We start from the raw sequence: 24,456 nt of genomic DNA, 5'->3' as shown, positions 1-24,456 counted from the left end.
TTTTTCTGTTTCATTAAAATTCTGTTTGTTAATATTTGCTCTAATTGCCTGTAATGTGGGTTGTACAGATTTCAACAGTCTCTCTAAGCCTTCAAATTCTTCTACAAGTTGTAAATTTTCAACTAGTTTTTTAATATATAGTTGGTTTGCTGTATGTTATATTAACAATGTAAATTCATCTCTGTAATCCAAAACACATGCTTTGGTAGACGTATCTTACAGCAATTTCTGGTTAGCAAATTTAACTTTTATTTTTCATTGAACTACAAATATATTTCGGGTTGGTATAATATACTCCAACCCCTCTTCAGTGCTAGTTCAAATAAACAAAAAGTGTTAAAACATGACTATGTTATATTACATTAAATGAAACAAACCAAAAAACACTAAAAACACTTACATTTTTTCATTAAGTACACAACAAAAATTGTTTCTTATTTTGCTTTTTCACAAATTAGGAGGTAGGAGGGTAGACCGTTTACAAACATCAATTTATGTTTTAACTTAAATACTATGCATACCATATTAATATGTAAAATACAAAATAAAGATTGCTATAGTTTAACTCGAAGGAAAAATTGATACTAAGGACGGATGAATTCAACGTCTGTTCTCCAGATGTCCAGTCTGCAAGGTGGGGACTTTTCANGAGCTTTTTAGATAATAACTCGAGAGTAGGACTAAAAGGCTCGATTGTAAACCAGATTCTGAACTGTTTTATTATCTCGAATAGCTAGATTCCACCCAAATGAGAGCGCTAAGTTTAAAAGAGCCACGTTTTGACCCCAAGGTGGACCAGACCCAGACCAGTAAGGCACTCGGGTAGGTCAGGATAGTCGGTTAGTCAGTCCATCCGAAGGGCTACACAGATTGGGTGTAATTATCTACCAGAGACACATGCGATATCGTTGCTGCAGGCTATTTACATCGCAAACAGCTGTAGAATACGGTCGCCATATACAATCGGAATCTACGATGCGACGGAAGAGGTGCGATATGAAAGAGAGCGCGTACGAAAAAAAAAAGCTATTTTAATATATTACACCCCGATTTACCGATGTTGAAATTGTACAGAATGTTATCTATAGATGGAGCCACATTTATTCCCCCCTCCACGTTTCTTTTCTGTAGTTAAACAGATGTATTGCATGAGTCACCACAATTGAAGCTGAGCAAACAGCTCCAGAAAAAACAAAAATTCTATATATTTTATTAAAGAATTAATAGAATTTTTAAAAATAATCATAAAAATATATTTCTAATCTATTTTAAGTTGGTATATTTAGTTGAATTAAAAAATAATTAATTGAATTTTTTACACGAAAAAAAAATAGCCGAAAATCCGTTACTAAAACAAGATTCTTTAGGAAATTGGAATATAAAAAGAATTGCTAATTATCGCTAAAACAAAGAGAGGAACTTACTTTGGACTTCAATTCATTAAGTAGAAGAGAAACGGGTTGCAAGAACCTTTGACAGAATTTCCAATAATCTCCTTGATATCGACATAACAATACTTCTCTAGCTTGCCTCACTAATTGGATCTTGACGTCTTCGAATGGTTCGTAAAGAGAACCAATGGCGGATTCTGTACGGATGGCTACTTCGCTAGGTCTCTGAAAGCATACGACTCCATTAATATTAATTACACGTAGATAATTACGAGAGTTAGTTAAGGAAATATCACTAGAGAACATCGATTGTTAATAAGTAGAAATAAATTAAGCTAAAGATAGTCAACTTTCCTTAAACTTCTTCTTACCTGTTCTAAGTTACTTCTAAGAATAACTGTTAAATATTATCACTATTTTATAATATTTTTCTTCTATTTATAACTCGGCTATTGTAATGCATACCGATTAATGGAAAGATGATCTACGAGAACATGAGAAACAAATTGGAAAAATAATTTCTCAGTACAATAGACTAACGAAAGATAATTAACAAAGATTTTATTCGTTTTTCTACGAATGCAATGAAAAATATTTGATGAGATAATATAATTTTTGTTGTCAAATATTTCAGGATAAACGCATAGTGAAAGGAAGAAAAAGTTGTTCAGAGGTTAATATACATTATGTAGGCTATATGTCGCTCTATTTACTATCTTAACTTTTCGAATATTTTCTATTTCCGTTATACAAAATATGATACAGGTCGTCCTTGACTGTAATGAATGAAAAACACTCTGTTATCTTTTATCTCCTACAAATTAGCAACAATGGCGTAATTACGCCACGAGTAGCAGTACAATAATAAACATATCGTGCAATTAAACGACACAAACGTATAGAAGAAACGTTATAGATTATATTTTAAAAAAATATTAATTCCTGTTTAGAACTTTCTACTATTAAATTAGGTCTAAAAAGATTCCTTCTGGCAATCAATTCCTGTTAACTTTTCCTTTATGAAATTTTCCTGTTACAGTCGAACTTGCAATAACGGTCACCTCTAAACGGCGGCCATTTTTTCCGTATTTCTTTATGAAATGTATACAAAACAACCTCCAAACAACGGCCATTACTATTTGGATATAAATTGACTAATTTAATTATAAAAAGAAACTAATTTACATAATTTAAATTTAGAATATTGTAGATACAATACTGAATTTCCTAAGATTTCACTTATTCCAATCTCCGTTTATTATCTTCAGTTATATTCAAATCTTATAGAAAGTTTAGAAATTATTGAATATTTCATCAATAAAATTTAAATAAATTATAGAAATAACACGATTCTAACGTCTTTTTTAAGACTGTAGAAAATTAAGTAGAACCATTAAGTTTAGAGCTTTGTTTAACAACAAAATTAATCGAGTAGATTATCATTCATTTAATGTCCTTATTTAAAAATAAAGATTATCAATTCAATTAGTATTCTTAATTTAAGATAAATGATCCTTATCTAAATTAAATCAACAATTTTCTTCTAAATTTACCTTTCCAACCTTGTACAAATCGAATTGTGAAGTATGCGTGCCTCATTAAATACGAGTTATCTCCGATTGTACAATAAGGTTTCTCAATTTATATATTTGTTAAAATTAAATTATTAACTTTCTCACTTTCGTACCAAAAGCAACAATGTAAGTGAAGATCCAATGTTAGAATCTTCGGGGCCTTCGTCACTTGCAATTGGTAAAGTGTAAAATTTGATTGAAAACTATGAAGGAAATATAGTATTTACGTATATAGGAGGTCTGTCACTTCGATTTTCTTCGCTACAAACGACCTTGTGCATGTGGTTTAGACCAACTAAAATTAGACTCGGCCTTGACAGAATGGGAGGCCAAGGTCGATGCCCGGCTTAGTCACTACAATACATTACAAACCGTAATTCTCTATCATTTGAAATCATTACAGAAGATTTTCTTGTCTACCACTTTCCTCCTTTCATTTGGGAATGCACGATTCTATATCGGTCTAATAATGTAAATATAAGATGGAATTATGTTAAATCTATTGGAGTTATATAATTACAGAATGTATTAATTATGTACAGTTCAGTAATTTCCAATGGAATTTATTGTACCGAAACTCGTTCGAGAAATACTCTTGTAAAATTAACAATATAATCAAGGTAAGTATGCAACTTGTGGAATTTTTCTAAGTTATTCTATCTCATGATATGCTTTTCAGATTAAGTACAGGCATCAGAGTGTAGAATATCATTATAATATAAGGACAGAAAAGCCGACAGCTGTTAGATGGGTTCATAGGTCGACATTCATCTCCTTTAAGCTGGAATTTGTTGTTGTTAAACTTGAAAGCGGGTGCATTGCAACTGTAATATTTTGGTCCGAAAATTAAGATACTTAACCGGATATATAAGTCAATATTTAAATAAGTAATTTGTCTTTTACAAAAATGAATGATTCTGCAAAAATCACAAGCGTGAAATGAAATTTTCGCTTCGAAAAACGACTTTCTGCTCAACTTGCACTTCAATTTTATTTTATAATTGAACGAATTTAATTGTAATCTTTTCTTTCGGTTAGTATATAACTTGCGTGTATTTTTTTTCAAGCTGATAAATGCTCGGAACCCGTTATACATTGTTTATAGTATCCGTCACGCATTACAGGACAGGTGCACCCTGCCACGAATAGCAAAAACCATTGTATGCAAATACATCTAAAGTATGCATAAAGCGATCCCTGCAGCCAAAAAAAAATATAATAATAATAAATAAAAAAGAATGTCAGTGTGTGCGGTCATTTATACGTATGCCACCTGCCTTATAAGAATGCAGGTGTAGATTTGCAGTGACGTCAAACAAATCGATACCTTCTACAAAAATTCAAATTCCAGCACGTGATTTGCGACGATCAGTTAATATCCATTCAACACATTAATTCTTCATCAATTAGTCGCTGCATCAGATGATAAACTGCAATGAATCATGCACAGATGGAGAGGGATGTACGTTGCGTGACGGGTTCCTCGCAGTATAAATTTTGACAGGAAATTACGTCATACGGTGTGGCATGGGAGATTTAAATCATGTGTAGTTCCTGGCCTCGAACGGAATTTAAAAAAAAAAGAGCGAAAAAGTAGTCTTTTAGAACATAAACAAGTAGTTTTTCAGAACCGGTAATGACGAAATTTAAATCTGCACTGGAAGCAATGCTCTTTTTTTTTTATAATGGAAATTAACGTCTTCCGTTATAACAGCTGCAGTGGACCAAAAATCAATTTCCTTTCTGGTATGCTAATCGATAATGGTTAAATGTAGCGCATTAGCGTAAAATTCATTAAAATCAACAAAGATTAAGAATTTTAAAAGATTTTATTAATTATCTTAATTTCTTTTTTTTTTATAAACGATCATTTTACGAAAATTAAATATAGTATGAAGTTCACCAAGTATCACATTTTAACTGAAGAATTTTCAAGTACCCTATAAAATTTTCTTCTTTTATTTATATAAATCATTCAGTAATAATTTTTTCATAATTAAAATATTAGAAAATAAAAGAGAAAATTTATTTAAATTCAAAAATAAATGGGAATTTCCCACAATACAAAGAAATGTACGCATTCTTCTCCCACATCACGTAAAGGATCTGTCATATAAATACACAGAATGAATTTTAATTAACGTCTTTTCACTTTTACACCCACAAAATATATTTCAAAATTCAACTTATCAGAATTTTAAATTTCCGTTACACAACATTAATGAATTTATGATTAAATATGTAAGTCAACTGGTAAATAATTATAGAGAAAAACGGTCATTATGGGGGACATCACCTAAAGATAGCGACTCACCTCTGTTAATTTCCACAGATGAATGGCACTCCTGCTAGAAGATAACCTTGAGGCTTTCAGCAATTTAGATTTCACTGTTCCATCATTGGTATCGAAGCTCCTGAGAGAAGGAGAAGATACATTCCGACGAATGAAGGAATGAGATCGAGTCAGATTTGAGCCTGCAGCTGGTTGTGGACAGGTTTCTGGAGAGGAATTATTTCGACGGATGCGAGATTGATTGGGTTTTTCGCCATCGAACGACGTCGGGGGCCAAAAATCCTCAGCGGTGCTACATTTGGAAAAATCTTGGCTAGAGGGTCTCGTTTCCTTTATATCGAGGGTCCCATCCGGTATCGTGTCTTCCTCCATTATCTGAAAGATAAATAAAGAGGTCGAGTTAGATATCTCACAATTATGGTCAAAGATAACCCTCTCGAGAGAGTTTAATGCCCTCAAAGGTTAAACGGGATAGGAATTTCGGGCTCCTTATTTTCAACCTTCCCCTCTTCGATAGTTCCCTAAATTTGCTGGAGATATATGAAGAAAACCGTTTATCAACTTCCAGCCGTCATCCTTCAAGCTCACAACATCACAATTTATGTGGAAGGTTAGTTTAAGGTGACGAAAACAATATTAAAACTGAACACCGAAAATCCTAGTACAATTTTTAACAGATAATTGTAAAAATTATCATGTCGTTAACTTTATTTGCATAAGGTTTGGCTGGAGAAAAACACATTGCAAAATATTTAATTTAAAAAAGAATTATAAGATGTTTAACTTTATAAGTCTATCCAAATTTAGATTACATTCAACACTATTCCTAGAACAAATTTGTCATCCGAACATTAACCTGTCACAATTTGCATTTAAGCTGTCATATCATGGCTGTAATTGCTTAACTGACACTATAATAATATAACCACAGTGGTTATTACGTAAATGGAAAATTTGACTTGGAAAATCATCTATATATTACTTTATATACACAAGATGAAGTAGATACGCTTCTTACATCATATTACAGTGTAAAGTAGCAGACGTTTTCCACAATCCAACCAAAAGTAGGTCATTGCCGTGTGTCTAGCAGTTATGGCTCTCGTCCAACGATTACTTCCGCTACAATCTTTTCAACTATCCCCATTCAATATGTATATGTTGATTTCTAAGAACTATCAAGATAATTTACTATTAAATTTACTCTAATATAGCAAATTATAGATCATTCTTTAGGTTATCTTACTACAGAAATCTAGTATAAGTTTCTTTTGAAAAGTTGTTTGGGAGATTTTCTAAAGATTAGACTTATTTAATATTCTTAATTTTATTGTAACATATAAAAGAAATGTAACTTTATGTAATAACTTAATACGATTATGATATTTTAAAGTTAATATGAAATAATTTTAATATGCAGACAGACATTGAGGTGTGCCACAAAGGAAAGCTCAATGGGCGATGTCGCATTTCCTTTTTTATTTATTATTATTTTTTGTGTAGGGGCCAAGTTTAGGTGTGCCACCTTAAAAATTCCGCCATAGTAATTATAAAATATTACTCTATCAAAACGTAAGAAACTAACCTTTTTTTTCCTCTCTCTCTCTCTCTCTTTATGTAATTTCCTAATATGAAAGAGGAAATACGAATTTTAATTTATTTTTAAAACAATAATTGGCACATATATATATACGCACATTTGAGCAATTATCAAAATTTCAACTAGTCGTGAATTATTCGCGGTTGAAGTAGAGCAGAACGCAACCATTTCCACCTAACTGGGAACAAAAAGTCCATTATGTTAGCAACACACGTATACTAACATGGCGTTACACCTACTACACTACATAAACAGAAAAGTTAATGGAAAAACCATAATTTTCCCATTAACTCTCGGCGTTTAACCTATAATTATTCGATAATTTACACTTCCTAGTAAAGTAGAACGGGTTAGAAAATTAAGATTATCCGTGTAAACGATGAAAAATCTATGCAATGTGAACGATTAATTTGTATTGTATTTTTAACGGGATCTATAAACTCGTCATAGACAGTGACCTCTTCTCAAGGCCACTCAACTTCCATTCAGCACTCTCTCTCCTCTTGCAGGTGTGGGGATGAGTCATAATAGAGTTGTGTGTAAGAAATTCCACAGTCACAACTTTTATAGTAATTTGATATAAAGGTTATTCACCTTCTATACGAACAATAGTATTCGTGTTTTTATCGAATTCCCACAATTATAATAATAATAATAATGTAAATATATTCGTTTAAAAAAATTCATTTATTCTACATTTTATTACTTCTATACTTTTGTTGTTTAGTTTACATTCTGAATTTAAATATATGTACGCGACATGATAGGTTATTGTGGTGGTGTCATTACTTCCAGCCAGATAAGTACCTGTTGAGTAGAGTCATGTAAGTTGAATCTGTTTTTTCCTCCCTCTTTCATAAAAAAAAAAATTCTGATTAAAGCTCAAATCTCTGCATGTTCGTAAGCAATAAACCTTAGATAATTAAGAAAAAGCACTGCCTAATCTCCTAGCTATAACTGTTTATCTTAATTAGAGGAGTAATTTCGTTTAATTAAAAAAAAAAATGTTATATCTCTTCATCTAGAGCAACATTTATCATCTTTAATAATGAACGTTGAATTAAGAGATTAGTAATTTCACCACAATAAATGATGATAGCATCTCTGTAAGATCTTCCAGCGACAATCATGGCAAACGATAGCATCCCAGCGCGATCTTCTGCACCTGGTCTGTCGAGATGATAAGGAATGCAACAGCTGTGCCTACAATATGTCATGACTCATATTTCCGGCCTATTTTCACTAGCTTGACTAGACAGCAGGTGACCGAATTATGGACATGATTCTAAAATACACTTTCTCCTTTAAATGTCTTTAACAATGAGTACGTTCTGTTTGTTATTACGAGCCTCATCTTTTAACTAACAACTTAAAAGAGATCTCGTTAACTGCAACCTAACCTTAATGGTGTGTGGCATAACACATTCGCATTATATAATCAAAAATGGACGGATGTTATCGTGTGTACACAATCTTAGGAACTACATTTTAAAATTATTCGAATATATATATTTGAATAATTTATTATTTTAAATTAAATTTAAAATGTTATGTATATAAAGATGAATTTAAAAAAATTGAGTTGTATATAAAAATAAATTGCTTAAAAGTATAAGTTGTATAATGGCTCATGTAAAAAGTTCATTCATTAAATTTGAAAAAATATTTTTAAAAAATTACAAAAGAATGTATTCATAGTAAAGTTTACAATGAATGGATTTTTGTATGTATTCTTTTTATAAAAGTCTTGCTTTTTAAAAAAAAAAAAAAAAAAAAAAAAGAAAAAGCATGCAGAAGATTAACATGTTTATAATGACATTGTATTAAACACTTAATGGTAAATCAATGAAAAAATAAAAGTAATCCTTAATTTTATTAATGTTAAAAAAAAATGCAAAAAGTCAAAATTAGCAAAAGAAGCAAGAAAATTAAAAAAATTAAATATCTAGATGGTGCACTAACACTTGACATGTTAGTATTAAATGGTAAAAGTACAACATTACAACTTAATGTTGTACTTTACCACTTCACACCTGAACCATTGTACAGTACCTTTCTCAGATCTCTTCAGCAGCATCATCTACATGGTAAGAACTTTAATTTGATACCTGAACCATATTTTTAGCTTGGCCATTTACTAATACTAAGTCAGACAAAATGAAACCTTCATTCAATTAATACATAGATTGAAATATGAGAATTCAATAAGTATGAAACTTGTAATCACTTTATGAGTCAACAAATGATGATAGAAATTTTTATTAAAACTACAAATACAGCAGTTGTAAATAGACAAACTAATATGTTTTTGAAACAAATTCTTGTACATTCGTAATAAAATACTTGTAACATAACTAATTTTTCTTGTATACAAGTATTACTTGTAACTTGTTACAACAAATTTTATGAAGTAGAGTTTTCTTAAACTTGTAGCCTGTAAAAGTACTTGTAACTTGTTACTGATTTTAAGTAACTATGCAACTAAAATTGCATCTGACTAGTAGCTTGTAAAAAATGTGTAGCTTGTGACTTGTTACAAAACTGTTTATTCAATATATTTTGCTTGTAATTCGTAACTGCTTTCAAAAGTGGCACGAATGCTGGCAGAAGTGTGTAAGTACAGGAAGAGCTTATTTTGATAGTAGTATGGTATAATAGTTTCTGTGTGTTGTATAATAATATCTATGCCAAAAGTTTAGTTTATTTTTGACTCTACTACATCTAACTTCAGGACATCATGTGCATAGCTTTCTCTGCCTAGTGATAATTTATTTACTAGAGTGTTCAGTAAATTTTAATGAGTTTTTACTATTTTATGTAGTAAAAGTCAGTTATTAGATTTAATAAGTAAAAAACTTTTTTTATAATTTTTCACAAATAAGACATATATATTTAAAAATAAACATATTACACATACACAATTTTATTAATTTTGCTACCATATTGTATAATTCATAAAAAAAAAAATGTCAAATTGAATTTTTGGATTACCAGTGACCCACATATCTATTAATATGACTTTTATGCTTATAACATTAAAATGTAATTTTTGTCCAATAAATACTATATGAATGCAACTATACAAACACCATTTCACTATTCAATATTCAAATATCTACAGTTACTATATGCAGTTCTATAGAAAAGGCCTCTTCCTGTTCCGAGAGCACTAAGAGACCTAAGAACTAACAATGAGAAATGTAAAATGCATTACAGTAGNGTAAAATACAAAATAAAGATTGCTATAGTTTAACTCGAAGGAAAAATTGATACTAAGGACGGATGAATTCAACGTCTGTTCTCCAGATGTCCAGTCTGCAAGGTGGGGACTTTTCACTCCTCTATCCCCTGACCAAGTGATCTCTTCCCCTGGTTGAGGAAACATAGCACATTTTTCCTTTTCAACTCCACTTTCCTATTATTGTTTAATGTATTTGGTTCATCATTATGTATATTCTTGCTTAGGTGATCTAATAACACTTCTTTTTTTCTTTCATTATTATTCTCCTATATAAGAAGTTCTCCCTGCTGTCCTTCACAGTGTTTTGAAACTGATTCAGCTCTCAACTGGCAAACAAGATGAATGTGTTTGCACATATTGAATTTGATAGCTGAATCAATGCATATGCATGTGTACATATGAATGCAAGATTTACACTTATTACATACTATTTGACATTCACAATTTTCTTTTATCATAGCAACTGTACAGATATCTGATCCATTTGATGAAGGAATCTTCCATGTGTTATCCTCTTTTATAAGAAGATCTTTGCATAAGCTTAAACTAATTTTGTGCCTTTTTCTCAGATCAGAAAGCTTGCTTGTTACTTTTCCTTTATGCATGACAATGATTTTATCATACATCTTATCTCTTAAAAAAGTCATTAAAGCATGAATGGCTTTATCTAGATGCTTTAGTCTCTTTCCTTGAAAATATATATGTTTAATGCACTTATGCATATTCTCTACATGCATATCTGTATTTAGGCCACAATGTAGTCTGTAGCAATAAGCCCAATATTTTGCAGTTTTCATATAGTTTTCTTTCAAATATTGTCCAAAATCAGTTGTGTCAGAATCATCAACCAACTTTATCACTGCTGCTTCTGAAATTAATTTAAATATTTCTTCATCTGTTTCTTGCACCAGTAATCATATGATTTTATATACCTCAATCTTTTTCTCTTTAAACTTTATTTTCCAGAGGATCTTGTGCCACGCATTGTCAATATGCCACAAACAACATAATCTTTGAGCAGGTTCGTGAGGTTATAACATGCACCCAAGCATTGAAAAATGAGTCAGCCACATCTGACATAAATATATTTGGTGACAAGGAGCTTACTTGTTCTTTAATCTTAGAAAAAAAGATCTGTAATATCTCCTTGTCAGTTTTGTTACTAAACAAAAACGCACAATGGAAACCTTGTCACATATCATCAATTATCATCAGTGATATTAATTCAAAATCATAAGCATTAAGTCCATGGGTCTCATCAATACACACAGCATCATTTCCATATTTTTCTAACAAAAGCATGGCCATCATTCATAATAGCTAAAGCAAAGTCAGATTCTGATAAATGAAGATATTCTTCATATTTTGTACCTTGTGGTTTATAAAACAACACACAATCATCATTGCCATCTCTCATTTCATTCACCCAGGTCTACACTTATTGAATCATTTGGATGTTTTACAGAATTCGATGACAATTGGAAACTACTTTCAATATTATGTGGATCCTTTCTGGTTACTAAATGAAATCTTTGTAGCTCTTCAGGAGTTGATAGGCTGTCTCTGACTTCCTCTATTATGGCATTGAAAGGTTTCATTGAAGAAATTTTTGTTGATAATATACTTATCTCCTTCGATGATGACATAATTCATTTTGATGGCCTACATGTTGCAGTATGAAGGTGCACACACACTTTTCGTTATCTTTTACGCTCACTTTAATTTGGGATGGACAGAATCCATCAATCTTTTTGCTTCCTTGTATTTTTAAATGACAAATACTTTTTCCCTTACTTTTGAAATAACCAGATCTATGACAGAAAAGAACATTACACCTAATAGTTCTGAATACTATAATATTCAGAACTATTAGGCATAATGTTCTTTTCTGAGCCACTCATTATAATGTACTGTACTTAACAGTATTTTCCACTTCATATTTCTGTTTCCATTCCTTAAAATCACCAAATGAATTAAATGTCTGGTTATTATTAGATATAAAAGTGTCATGTACTGTACTTTGTCGAAATGTGACAATATTTCTTCTTTTTTCTGATATTCACTTAAACACAAACTACATTTAAATATTTTTAAAACTCTATCATTGCTTTAATCCTTTTTATGTTTCTCTCTTGTGTGTTTGCTTAAACTTTGTTTATATTTATATTTCAAATGGCATATAGTGCACTCCATTTTAACCAAGACTAGACTGAACAAAGAGAAGACCATGTGTAATTACAACCCGAAACTGACAAAATCAGTTCCCATGACTGACACTGTTTGCTGTAGCGGCATAATTTAGAACTAAGATTTACCAAGGCACTAGACCAGGCCTGGCCAACCAAAATTGTTTCACTGGCCACTTTGATGACGTATAACATTATGGTGGGCCACACTTTAGGGAGTACAGATACTAGTTGAGATGTTGGTCACCAGGGTGGTGCCATCATCTGGAACAAAGATTCACACGTACCAAATATAAAACTAGTGTTTGTAGTCGCATTTGCGCATTATAACATAACACATGCAAATTTTCATTTACTTAATTTTTTTTGGTATAAACATAACAAGAAACAAAAGTTTTAATATATATAAAATCACTTAGAGGGCCACACAATTTAACGTAACAGCAGCAAGTTGGCCAGGCCTGCTCTAAACACTTGTTGAAGCCGCTAATCTAGAGGCCCATCTGGCTGACATCAAATCCAGAAGGATTATCATTGTTAACAAGAGATCAAAGATTGAGTAATGACATCAGGAAATTGAGGATTTTTTAAACCTAATTGGCATAATATTGTGGAAGCTAATTCTATAAGGGCCATATTGGGAGGGCCTAATTTACATATTCTCTTGAGGGTCAGTCTTACTAGAAATTAACTAATTATTTTAGGGACCATAATTCCAAAATATATTGAAAACCCATGTTTATTTAAGCTAATTTACATAATTTTACATTAAAAATTAATAATAATTGAAATATTAACTTTTTGTTTACAATATACATTAAGAAATTAACATATATTGGATTTCAACACAACTATTTTGCTCACTAAAAAATGAATTCAATAATACATATTTCTTTAAAAAAAAAATGAAACCTAAAAACACTATTATAAAAATTTGAAAAGCATATTTAAGTGAAAAGGAACAGATATATCTATGTAAATTTAAATAAATAAAGAGCATTCAATTATATAGAATGTAGTCTGTGGACTCCATGATAAATTTATAATAAATATTTTCAATATTAAAATAAAATTCTTACACAAGTTTGTTGAACATCAAAGTAATTTTATTCTTAGATTTATTTTACAAAATACATATATTTTACTGCAGAATGAAATTACTTCTTTTAACAATTTTGATTTTTAATATATAGTAGATATATATATGTATATATTTTAAAATATATTTACATTATTTTCATAGAATTGTTTAACAAAATAAAACAAAACTTACTAAATATCTTTATGCTTATGATTAGTAATAGGACAATACTAAAATTTATAATGATTCCAATACTGATGCATATTCCACTAAAAAGTCTCAATTCCAATATGATAATTGATTTTGATTCTTTTCAAAATTACATTTGGATATGTAGTCTCAGAAATGGCAATGCAATAGTAGTAGCCATTAGTTATTTGCAGAGTTGTCAGGTCATTTTCATTCAAACATGTCAAACGGCTTACATATATGTGCCAAATAATGTAAATTTATTCTGTTGCCATTTTAACCCTGAAATGCTTTAAGTTATATTATTATGTTAAAAATCAATGACACTTAACAGTATACTGAACAGATTTATTGTAAAAACTTAATTTTATTTAAAACTCAACAGTAATTACATTACCACTGTCTTGCTTGGGACAATCAACCAGTGGATTAATTTAAGAGATTTTGACATAGATGCATCAACAAAATATACACAGAGACATTAAATAAGATAAACATACATACATACAAGAAAGACATCAGTCGTATATGAAGTGTTTAGCCAGCAGAAAAGAGGGTAAGGAGGGTGAGGAGATAGACAGTGGAGAAAGGTAGAATCCCTCTGAACGGTGTACATAAGACTACAGTACCCTCTATGTTTGATGTTGGTGTGCAGTTTTTAGGCTGCAAGTCCATAGTCCTCCAAAGGATCTAAAAGAAAACCTGAGTGTAACAAACACCAATAGTTGAGTGCAGCCACAAACAGCTAAGTGTGGAAGTTAGTACCAAGTGGTTGTTAGTAGGAAGACTTATATCTAATACTAATACTAATAAAACTGAATGTGATCATGAATCTTAATACTACTTAGCAGGTAGACGGACAGTGCAAAAAGCAAACAAACACAATGACAAACTAGATGAGACAAATGGACCGACAGAGACAAACAAGCAAGACCCCAAAAATTTATTATTTTTTTTAAACATTAACTTACTCACTAACTAAACTAAACTACCTAGGACGAACCTAACCAGATGATTAAAGCTAACAAACCTTAATCTACTTTAACCTAACCAGAAACCAAGCTAAGAGTCTCTAATCTAACTTACAACTGGGACTAAATGAATTTAGATTGAAAAAGACAGAAAATAAGAATTAAAATACAAAGTTGAAAGGCAGCTATATACTGACAGTTGAAACAAAGTAAGGGAAAGCTAATTGCCATCTGTGCCCCTGGAGTGAGTGCTCTCAAGAGTCCCAATAAGGGATATGAATGCAAGTAGATGATGGAACATCGTATGTGTCTGAATGAGTTAGTGTGGGTTGCAAGGCCAGTTGTACCCTTCAAGAATAACACTAAACATAAGATAAACATAGTAAAAACATTTCAATAATAAAATTTTGACAGCCATTTGGCCAGAACTGTATTCTACTTTCAATTATTATTGTTGACAGTATATAACAGAGAATTTAATTTATGCCAAATATCATCCCAAATAGGATTTGGCATTACAAAATGTTTTCCATGTGAAAAAAATTTTTTTAATAAATTTCCTTGAAAAATTGCAACCAAAGTGTCATTTCAATTAAGAGCATCTATTTAAAACTCATTAACATATATTTGTTTAAAATTTTGTTCTCATTCTGCATTTTGCCTAAAGATGCATCTGTAAAATATTGAGAGTACTTATGTAGTACATTTCGATTTCTGTTTAGACTAGAATCATGATTATGTCATAAAACTTGTCATCTCAGTCCACATTAAGTCAAGTTTGCAATATTTTTCATGTGCTACAGCTTTGTAATTGATAATGCTGCCTATTTTCATTAGGGAATGAGATTACAACTATCCTCTAAGATAGAAGGGCTGGAGGAGGTGGAATTTACATCAGTGTTTAGTGCATGGCTGACATAATACACATTGACAAAAGATCTAAAGTGATTACCCAGTTGCTTTTTAAAAATAATTTGCCAGGAATAGACATGCTACCATCCTGTGAAAAGGAAATACAGTAGAGCGTCGATTTTCCGAAAATCAATCATCCGAAAGAATTCCAGTCGGCAAATTTAAATTTTCGCCAGTGATGTGGCACTTCAATCTTTGGCTATGTCTTGGGCTACTCAAATATTTTACGTTTTTGATACTAAATTAACATCTGAAGTATATTTAACATTGACGAAAATTCAACGCAAAGAGACACGCAACGGAGAAAAATTTAGACATCGGATACGTTAAACTATTTTTTCGTACGTAAATCAGTTATCCGGACAACCCCAGTCTTCAATTGATTCGGAAAATCGACGCTCTACTGTAATAAAATCATCATATTATATGTAATATTAATGTTTAACAAAAACTCCATCTTATAAAGAAAACAATACAAGGAAGAAAATGGATTATTTTCAAATACCATTATAAAGCTTGCATATATAAAAGTATTATATCTGCAAATTCATCTTAATATTAAGTATGTACTAATAGTGACTATTTCAATTTGTAATTATATTTTAAGTAAAAAAAATACTGCCTATTCATGATTACTTTCAAGTTAGTTAAATTTGTGTCATGACATTTTGTAGTGGCACCTTTAAAAAATGTTATATTCTGAAACTTTTTTATTTAAGTTCAGCCTGTTAATATTCTTGAAATGTAATAGGTCTATACCTAATTTAGCCTTAATGTTAATACACAGAAAACAGCAGGGCTATAGTTTTATTTTCTTCATTATTTTTATTCCATGCTAATTAAATAAAATAATCAATTGTTTCTAAAATGTTTTATTTTGGTGTAGGCCTATTTTATTTAGACTAGGCTAGTTATGTAAATTTTCTTTAATTAGTGGTAGGTTTATTACTTTTTCTATGTTAATAGCGAAGTTGAGGCTGAAGTTTCAAACACAAAAACATGTACGTTGGACGTTCAGCGCTGCTTTCCTGTAAGCCTAGAAGTTTGACAATGGTGTTTGGATAGTCAGTGGAATCATGCTTGACATTCCAAAACCATTGTCAAACTTCTAGGCTTGCAGGAAAGCAGTGCTGAACGTCCAATGTACATGTTTTCGTGTTTAAAACTTCAGCCTAAACCTTGCTAATATCTCTTTTAATAGGCCATTGAATAAAGCTTTATGTGTTTGATATTAATAATTCATTGCAGGAGAGGAGAAAGGAAAGTAGTTTGTCTTCTGCTGAAGGAGGGAGGACACAGTACATCAGAAATATTTGTGAAAAAAGCATATTTACTAATTTGCATTATATTATATTTTTCTTTTTCCTTCCTTTCCTTTTCTTCTTTCCTATAGCCAACTGAATTATTAACCCAGTTTAGTTATCTTTTTTATTCTTTAAACATTTAATTTAGGCCTATGCCATATGTATTTACTATTAGTAATATAAAATAGTTGGTATTGTAATATACTTTGTTCAAAAAGGTTTATAAAATCACTTAGGCCTAGGCTTGTCTTTAAAATTTTGTTTTATTTTACACTTTTATATTGTACACAACTACAGAGTAATTTTCAACGATGAATATTTAATCTTATCTACTATTAATTTTTAAAAATAATTTTTTGCACAGTTTATTTTCTTGACATTTTCACATGAAATTTTTTAATTGAAGTACCATTAAAAAATTTCATGTGAAAATGTCAAGAAAATAAGTTGTGCAAAAAATCATTTTTAAAAATTATGTATCTTGGGAGCTAAAACACATGGAGCAATGTTTTATACAAAAATGTCTTGCATTTAACTTGTAGTACCTGATTATTAACCTCTCTGTTGTCAGAGGCAAACCCTTATGGTGATATAATGGGTGTCTCATTTTTCACTTCCCAGTGTCTCATATTTTAGCTTTTGAAGGTAAAATATGAGACAGGAAAAAAATTTTTTGTTTAACATTTCTCATACATACAGAAAAAATGAACACTCCATTAGATTTTAACACTATCTGTAGACCTTGTCATGTATTTCTCTTTGTAAAATACTGATCCTAACAAATGCTGTTACAAAAGTTTTGAAAAGTCTCACATATTTACCCACATTGACCCTAGATGAAAACATTAGTAAATTTTTCTTTTCATAGTGCTGGTGTTGGTTTTGTGCATGGTATACCAGTAAGACTTTTTCTTCACTTTCTTCATTGTGGAGGTTCATCTCCTTAAGCTAGAATAAGTTCCATTTCAGTTGGCTGTCTATATGTTGAGGTTGTGGGTTATAGATGTCTAAGCTTACTTTAAAGTAAAATTACTGATTATATGAGGAAAATAATTAAACAAAAAAAAAAAAAAAAAAAGAAAAAGCATGCAGAAGATTAACATGTTTATAATGACATTGTATTAAACACTTAATGGTAAATCAATGAAAAAATAAAAGTAATCCTTAATTTTATTAATGTTAAAAAAAAATGCAAAAAATCAAAATTAGCAAAAGAAGCAAGAAAATTAAAAAAATTAAATATCTAGATGGTGCACTAACACTTGACATGTTAGTATTAAATGGTAAAAGTACAACATTACAACTTAATGTTGTACTTTACCACTTCACACCTGAACCATTGTACAGTACCTTTCTCAGATCTCTTCAGCAGCATCATCTACATGGTAAGAACTTTAATTTGATACCTGAACCATATTTTTAGCTTGGCCATTTACTAATACTAAGTCAGACAAAATGAAACCTTCATTCAATTAATACATAGATTGAAATATGAGAATTCAATAAGTATGAAACTTGTAATCACTTTATGAGTCAACAAATGATGATAGAAATTTTTATTAAAACTACAAATACAGCAGTTGTAAATAGACAAACTAATATGTTTTTGAAACAAATTCTTGTACATTCGTAATAAAATACTTGTAACATAACTAATTTTTCTTGTATACAAGTATTACTTGTAACTTGTTACAACAAATTTTATGAAGTAGAGTTTTCTTAAACTTGTAGCCTGTAAAAGTACTTGTAACTTGTTACTGATTTTAAGTAACTATGCAACTAAAATTGCATCTGACTAGTAGCTTGTAAAAAATGTGTAGCTTGTGACTTGTTACAAAACTGTTTATTCAATATATTTTGCTTGTAATTCGTAACTGCTTTCAAAAGTGGCATGAATGCTGGCAGAAGTGTGTAAGTACAGGAAGAGCTTATTTTGATAGTAGTATGGTATAATAGTTTCTGTGTGTTGTATAATAATATCTATGCCAAAAGTTTAGTTTATTTTTGACTCTACTACATCTAACTTCAGGACATCATGTGCATAGCTTTCTCTGCCTAGTGATAATTTATTTACTAGAGTGTTCAGTAAATTTTAATGAGTTTTTACTATTTTATGTAGTAAAAGTCAGTTATTAGATTTAATAAGTAAAAAACTTTTTTTATAATTTTTCACAAATAAGACATATATATTTAAAAATAAACATATTACACATACACAATTTTATTAATTTTGCTACCATATTGTATAATTCATAAAAAAAAAAATGTCAAATTGAATTTTTGGATTACCAGTGACCCACATATCTATTAATATGACTTTTATGCTTATAACATTAAAATGTAATTTTTGTCCAATAAATACTATATGAATGCAACTATACAAACACCATTTCACTATTCAATATTCAAATATCTACAGTTACTATATGCAGTTCTATAGAAAAGGCCTCTTCCTGTTCCGAGAGCACTAAGAGACCTAAGAACTAACAATGAGAAATGTAAAATGCATTACAGTAGGGCGTCGATTTTCCGAATCAATTGGGTACTGGGGTTGTTCGTATAACTGATATTTCGGATAACTGATTTATGTTCGAAAAAATAGTTTAACGTATCCGATGTTAAAATTTTTATCCGTTGCGTGTCTCTTCGCGTTGAATTTTCGTCGATGTTAAGCCTAACAAAGACTATTGTATCGTTAAAAATTATTTTTTTATTTTGTACAAACAAAATAAATATATTGAAAAATATAAAAACAATAAAAAATTATACTTCAGATGTTAATTTAGTATCAAAAATGTAAAGTATTTGAGTAGCCCAAGACATAGCCAAAGATTGAAGCGCCACAGCACTGGCGAAAATTTAAATTTGCCAACTGGAATTCTTTCGGATGATTGACTTTCGGAAAATCGACACTCTACTGTATAATGTGAAATGTGAAGAAGGAGCTCATTACTATATGATATGATGGGAGAAATGTACTATTTTATTACATTAATAATTTTTCTCTCTTTTAATAATAATTACTCTATCTTTTTACCTTTAAAATCAACATAATAAACAATATTCTTTTTCATCATCATAAACATATTTTAAATAAAAGTACTGAATTATCCAAATGCAATAGAACTGCAAAAATCTTCTGTAAATTGTTCTCTAATTTTTTAAACAGAACTAATTTGTCTTAGGGTGCGACTATGCAGACGCAAGCGAGCGAATTTTCCGAGCGAGCGAGAATATGTGGCGAGAAGAGGCGAGACGCGATAAATATCAAAACCTGTCAGATATGTGCGAGAACCAGAAATTCGCTCTCGCCAGCATTATTTCTCACTTCTCATTTGTGCATGGTTTTCCTTTGCGAAAACTAAATCGCTTGCAACTGCTCGCTCACTCTAAATTCGCGTCTGCATAGTCGCACCCTTAAGTTTATTATCTCAAAATTTTTGATAGAGAGAGAGAGAGCGATAGTTAAAAATAATTAACAATCTAAAAATAGTTGATATATCTGATAAATTCTATAATTTTTTCTGCATCCATGTAATGATTCATTTGTTACTGTTATTTGCTTGTTTCAGTATGTTAAGTATTAATGGATATGTCATAAATGATAATTTATGTGTCTATAACAGTTGTAGAAAAATATTCCATTCACTGTTTTATAAATCTAGAATATAAGAATTATGTTTGCTAAATATTTTTAAAACTGTATAAGAATTATCTTATTATTTCAATTAAAAATGATTTTATTTATTTAAATTTATATAAAAAGTTGATTTTAATAACTAAAATGAATTTTTTAAGTGAATTATAATTATAATGCATTACATTGATATAAAAAAAACTTAAATAATTTTTTCATCCACGATGTTTGACATTTCTTGAAATTTTTACTTTCCTGGCTGTTATATGTAACAGAGAGAAAGTATGATAATTGGTCAAAAATATGACACCCCAAGATTTTTACATTTTTGGACTCAGGACCTTGAAATGTCAAGAAATGAAAAAATATTTGGGGTAATTTGTGTATGGATGTTAGTAAGTGTGGGGGGCACAATTTTGTTCATCCTCTTTGAGGCTTAATAATTCCTGTGCTTTTTGTTAAAAATTTCTGAAATTTTGCAGGGAGGTTTGTTTATTAGAGAGATTGATGCTATTAAATTTTGGAGATTAAAGATCAGGGGTGAGGAGATAAAGGGGACGTATGTATCTCCAGTAGGTTGGATATAATGACAATTTTACTTGTTATTAGCATTTACAATTTATAAAACCCATCCCTACCCTCAAAATTAAGCTTTTTGTCATTTTATAATAGTTAAAAATATAAAAAGTTTTTAATAATAAAATATAACAGATGGTGTCACCAAATTTTGGTGGGAAAGTTAAGCAACTTGTTGCTGGATTTTTTTTATGGACAAGTCATTTGATAATATTAATATATCATCACATCACTTGTTTTTAAACTTAAGAAAATATGCTTGAAGACAACTTTGATTTAAGAAACCAGTAATTTTAGATTTTTAAATCTTTACGAATAGTTTCAATTCTAATTTCTCAATGTAAAATACATTTATTCAGTGAATCAAAAACATACTACGAAGTAAAGTCAAAAAGTAGTCCAAATAGACATTATAAAATAAAACTATTTCAAACTTAAGAGGAGTTTTTGTTTTTCATTTTTTCAACATAATCTTGTATTTCACATCACTTAGACCAGGGATCGCCAAACTTTTTTGATGATATTACAACTTTTCAAAACGTCACATCGACCCCCACCAAAAAGTTTGTGTTACAAGCAAAAAGAAAAAGCTCTTACTATTTTAATATATATCTTTTAATTTTACATTTTAATATTGTAATATGTTAATAATAATTTTTGTAACTGACAATCAATGAGATGGATAAGGTTGATAATCCTTAGCAAGATTAGCAATATTCGGTTCAAAATTTCTAAGTTTTAGTTTTTTCATCGACCCCCCAATAATGTTATATCAACCCCCCCAGGGGTCGGTATAGACCACTTTGGCGACCCCTGACTTAGATCAACAGCAGGGATGGCACTACCATATGGGCAAACTGGGACATTTGCCCAGGGTAGTAAATAGTAAGGGCAACATATTTTCATAAATTTATACAGAATTTTCAGGCATATTATTTCTTTTAATAATTTAAAAATTTTTATTTATAGTACACAATGCGAGTTGAATATTAATTGATGGAGCATGATATGGCTATATCAAACATCGCAAAGCTTGATATATATATACATAGCCAAATGATCTATATAATGAAATGGCACCTAATGTCTACCTCTAGTAGCAAATTACTTAGTATTAATTATTAAAAATAGCAGATATATAGTCTGAGTATTTATGGCAATCATTTGGCTTTGTAGCAAGATTTGAACTTCATACTTAGTTCACCTACTGAACTAAGTGCTATGAAGAGATTATGTTAAAAAAAATTAAAAATAAAAAAATTCTCTTAAGTTTGTAATAGAACATTTTATTTCATGATATCTCCTTACTTTTTGACTTTCCTTCATATATAACTTCCTATTTTGATTTCTTGAATTAATTTAATTAATTGTTAATTAAATATCTGACAGGGTATCAGGCAATAATGACTGTTAGTTCATTAGTGTCTCACTGACTTTATTTTTATTTTGAATATAATTAAATCATTTGACTAATTTCAATCACTATTTCCATCACACTAAATTAATCTCAAAAAAAGCATAATTAACATTAATTATATCACATATAAAAATAATTTCATGTGATATCATCAAAATTTCCCTGTAAGAGTAATATCTTTATAAACTATTTCTAAAATTCTTAAAAAATTCTAATATTAACAATACAAAAATTCCATTAAAAGATGAATTTCAGTAAATAAACACGTATCCTCTTTAAATGTAATTCATCAGTGGTAATGCCATGCTTAGAAAAACTACAATATATTTCACTGGTAAATCAATTAAGCTGAACATATTAAAATAATAAATGTAATTTCAATTGAAAATAAATCATCTCAGTATATCAGAGCATAATGAAATAATATTCAATCAATGTTTGAAAACAATTTTAATAAAAGTAATTTAAGACAAAAAATTTAGAATTCTTAAATAATAAAAAAAGCACAAAGTAGCAATTAGCCATAGCATTACACCAAATAGAAAAAAATGAAATAAATAATCATAATTATTGATGGTGATAATCATCACAAACAAAAAGTTGAATATACAGCACATACAACAGAAATGACATCAACTTACATATTTCACTTCAAATAATTAAATTAAATTATATTAGATTTAGTATATGTCTCTTTAATCCAAATTAGTAAAAACGGTAGACTTTCTCTCAGCTATAAGATTAGGTATTCCTTTATTGTAAATCACAAATGCATTTCAGGTTTATATGAGCTTCAGTGTAAATGCTCAGAAGACAGAGTAATGCTTTTCTAATTGTATGACTCTCACAATGATATTTTATACAATCCAAAAAAACACATTGTATAAAATATCATTGTGAGAGTAATACAATTAGAATAGCATTTATAAAAAAGAGTATTTATAAAAAATTTCCACCAAATACTGAAGCTTTGAAAATGAAAATTTAATGCAAAATGAACATTTTTGATTGCCTAAAGCAACCATCATCAAATCGTTTGAGACTACATACTATAATATCAAAAACTTACTAATACACCTTATCTTGCAGCTGAAGTTTATAAGAAAAATTTCTAACGTTTTCGGTCTTGTTAAAAGACCTTTCTCAAGAAAAATAAAGCAAATAAAATAACAAAATGTAAATCGAACACTTAGTACAACGAACAAGTTTTTTGAATATTTTCGAACTAGCCTAGTTCGAAAATATTCAAATAGTTTATAAGAAAGTTTATAAGAAACTTTTCTTATAAACTTCGGCTGCAAGATAAGGTGTATTAGTAAGTTTTTTGCAACCATCATCAGGTTAAAGAAATATTCTAAATAAGAACATAAATTTGGAACAGATAAATTTAAAAAGTTGGGATGATGTCTGATTGATTAAAAATTAACAACTGACTTCAAATAATGATGTTCATGCTTTTGGAAGTGTGTTGTTATCTTTAAAATTGTTTAATGTTCTATCTCTGTAAATCTTGTAAATTTCTAATTTCTCCAGATGTTTGAGTTGGTTTAATTGGCCTGTGTGACATAAAAGTTTGGCTCCATCAAGATGCATTTGAACTTGTTGATCTGTTGCAAAATGTCCAGTGCACTTTTGTGTTGTGACCTTTTCCAGTGATGCTAAATGCTCCTTTAAATACTGGTTGAGTAGACAGGCTGTAACCCTAATGTACTGCAAATTCTGGCTATCCCTGTTTAGTGTTTAGTGGATGATTTTATATTATAATCTAGTTTCTACGATGTTTTATTCATCATCAATATGAAATTCTTCACAAAATTCTAATTTAAGCTTTAAGTTTGTTAAAAAGTTTTATAATGAAATATAAATTATAACCTCAGTCAATATAACCAATGAGAATTTTCAGTTATATTGACTAGAAAATGCATTTCACACATAAAAATGATGTAAGAATTAATTATTGATACAATGCAATGAATGATAATTTTTTACTTAAGTTCTAAAGCAGGGGTGTCCAGCCCGCGGGCCGCATGCGGCCCAAGGCAAGTTCCAATGCGGCCCAATAAACGTGTAAACAAAACCGAAAA

At 29.9% G+C, this 24,456-nt stretch overlaps 3 protein-coding genes across 4 annotated transcripts in view; all 3 read right to left on the bottom strand.

Moving 5' to 3' along the window:
• LOC111634616 (zinc finger protein 532-like) overlaps positions 1-24,456 on the bottom strand; it is a 36,861-nt gene that overhangs the window by 11,702 nt on the left and 703 nt on the right. The gene's annotated exons all lie outside the window — the stretch shown is intronic.
• Positions 1,318-5,872, bottom strand: LOC111634618. Its single transcript, XM_023379446.1, has 2 exons — positions 5,280-5,872; positions 1,318-1,616 (listed from the first exon to the last, which is right to left on the bottom strand). The coding sequence occupies exons 1-2, from the start codon at positions 5,628-5,630 to the stop codon at positions 1,392-1,394; spliced, it is 576 nt and encodes a 191-aa protein (XP_023235214.1). The 5' UTR covers positions 5,631-5,872; the 3' UTR covers positions 1,318-1,391.
• LOC111634623 lies at positions 10,366-11,745 on the bottom strand. Its single transcript, XM_023379451.1, has 2 exons — positions 11,526-11,745; positions 10,366-10,967 (listed from the first exon to the last, which is right to left on the bottom strand). Exons 1-2 carry the CDS (start codon positions 11,743-11,745, stop codon positions 10,366-10,368), a joined length of 822 nt encoding a protein of 273 aa, XP_023235219.1.

This window comes from Centruroides sculpturatus, unplaced genomic scaffold (genome assembly GCF_000671375.1).
Source record: "Centruroides sculpturatus isolate CEXI.00-Female unplaced genomic scaffold, Cexi_2.0 scaffold950, whole genome shotgun sequence".
Taxonomy (NCBI): domain Eukaryota; kingdom Metazoa; phylum Arthropoda; class Arachnida; order Scorpiones; family Buthidae; genus Centruroides; species Centruroides sculpturatus.
Note: the sequence above shows the minus strand (reverse complement) of the source record. Positions and strands in the feature narration are given on the sequence as shown.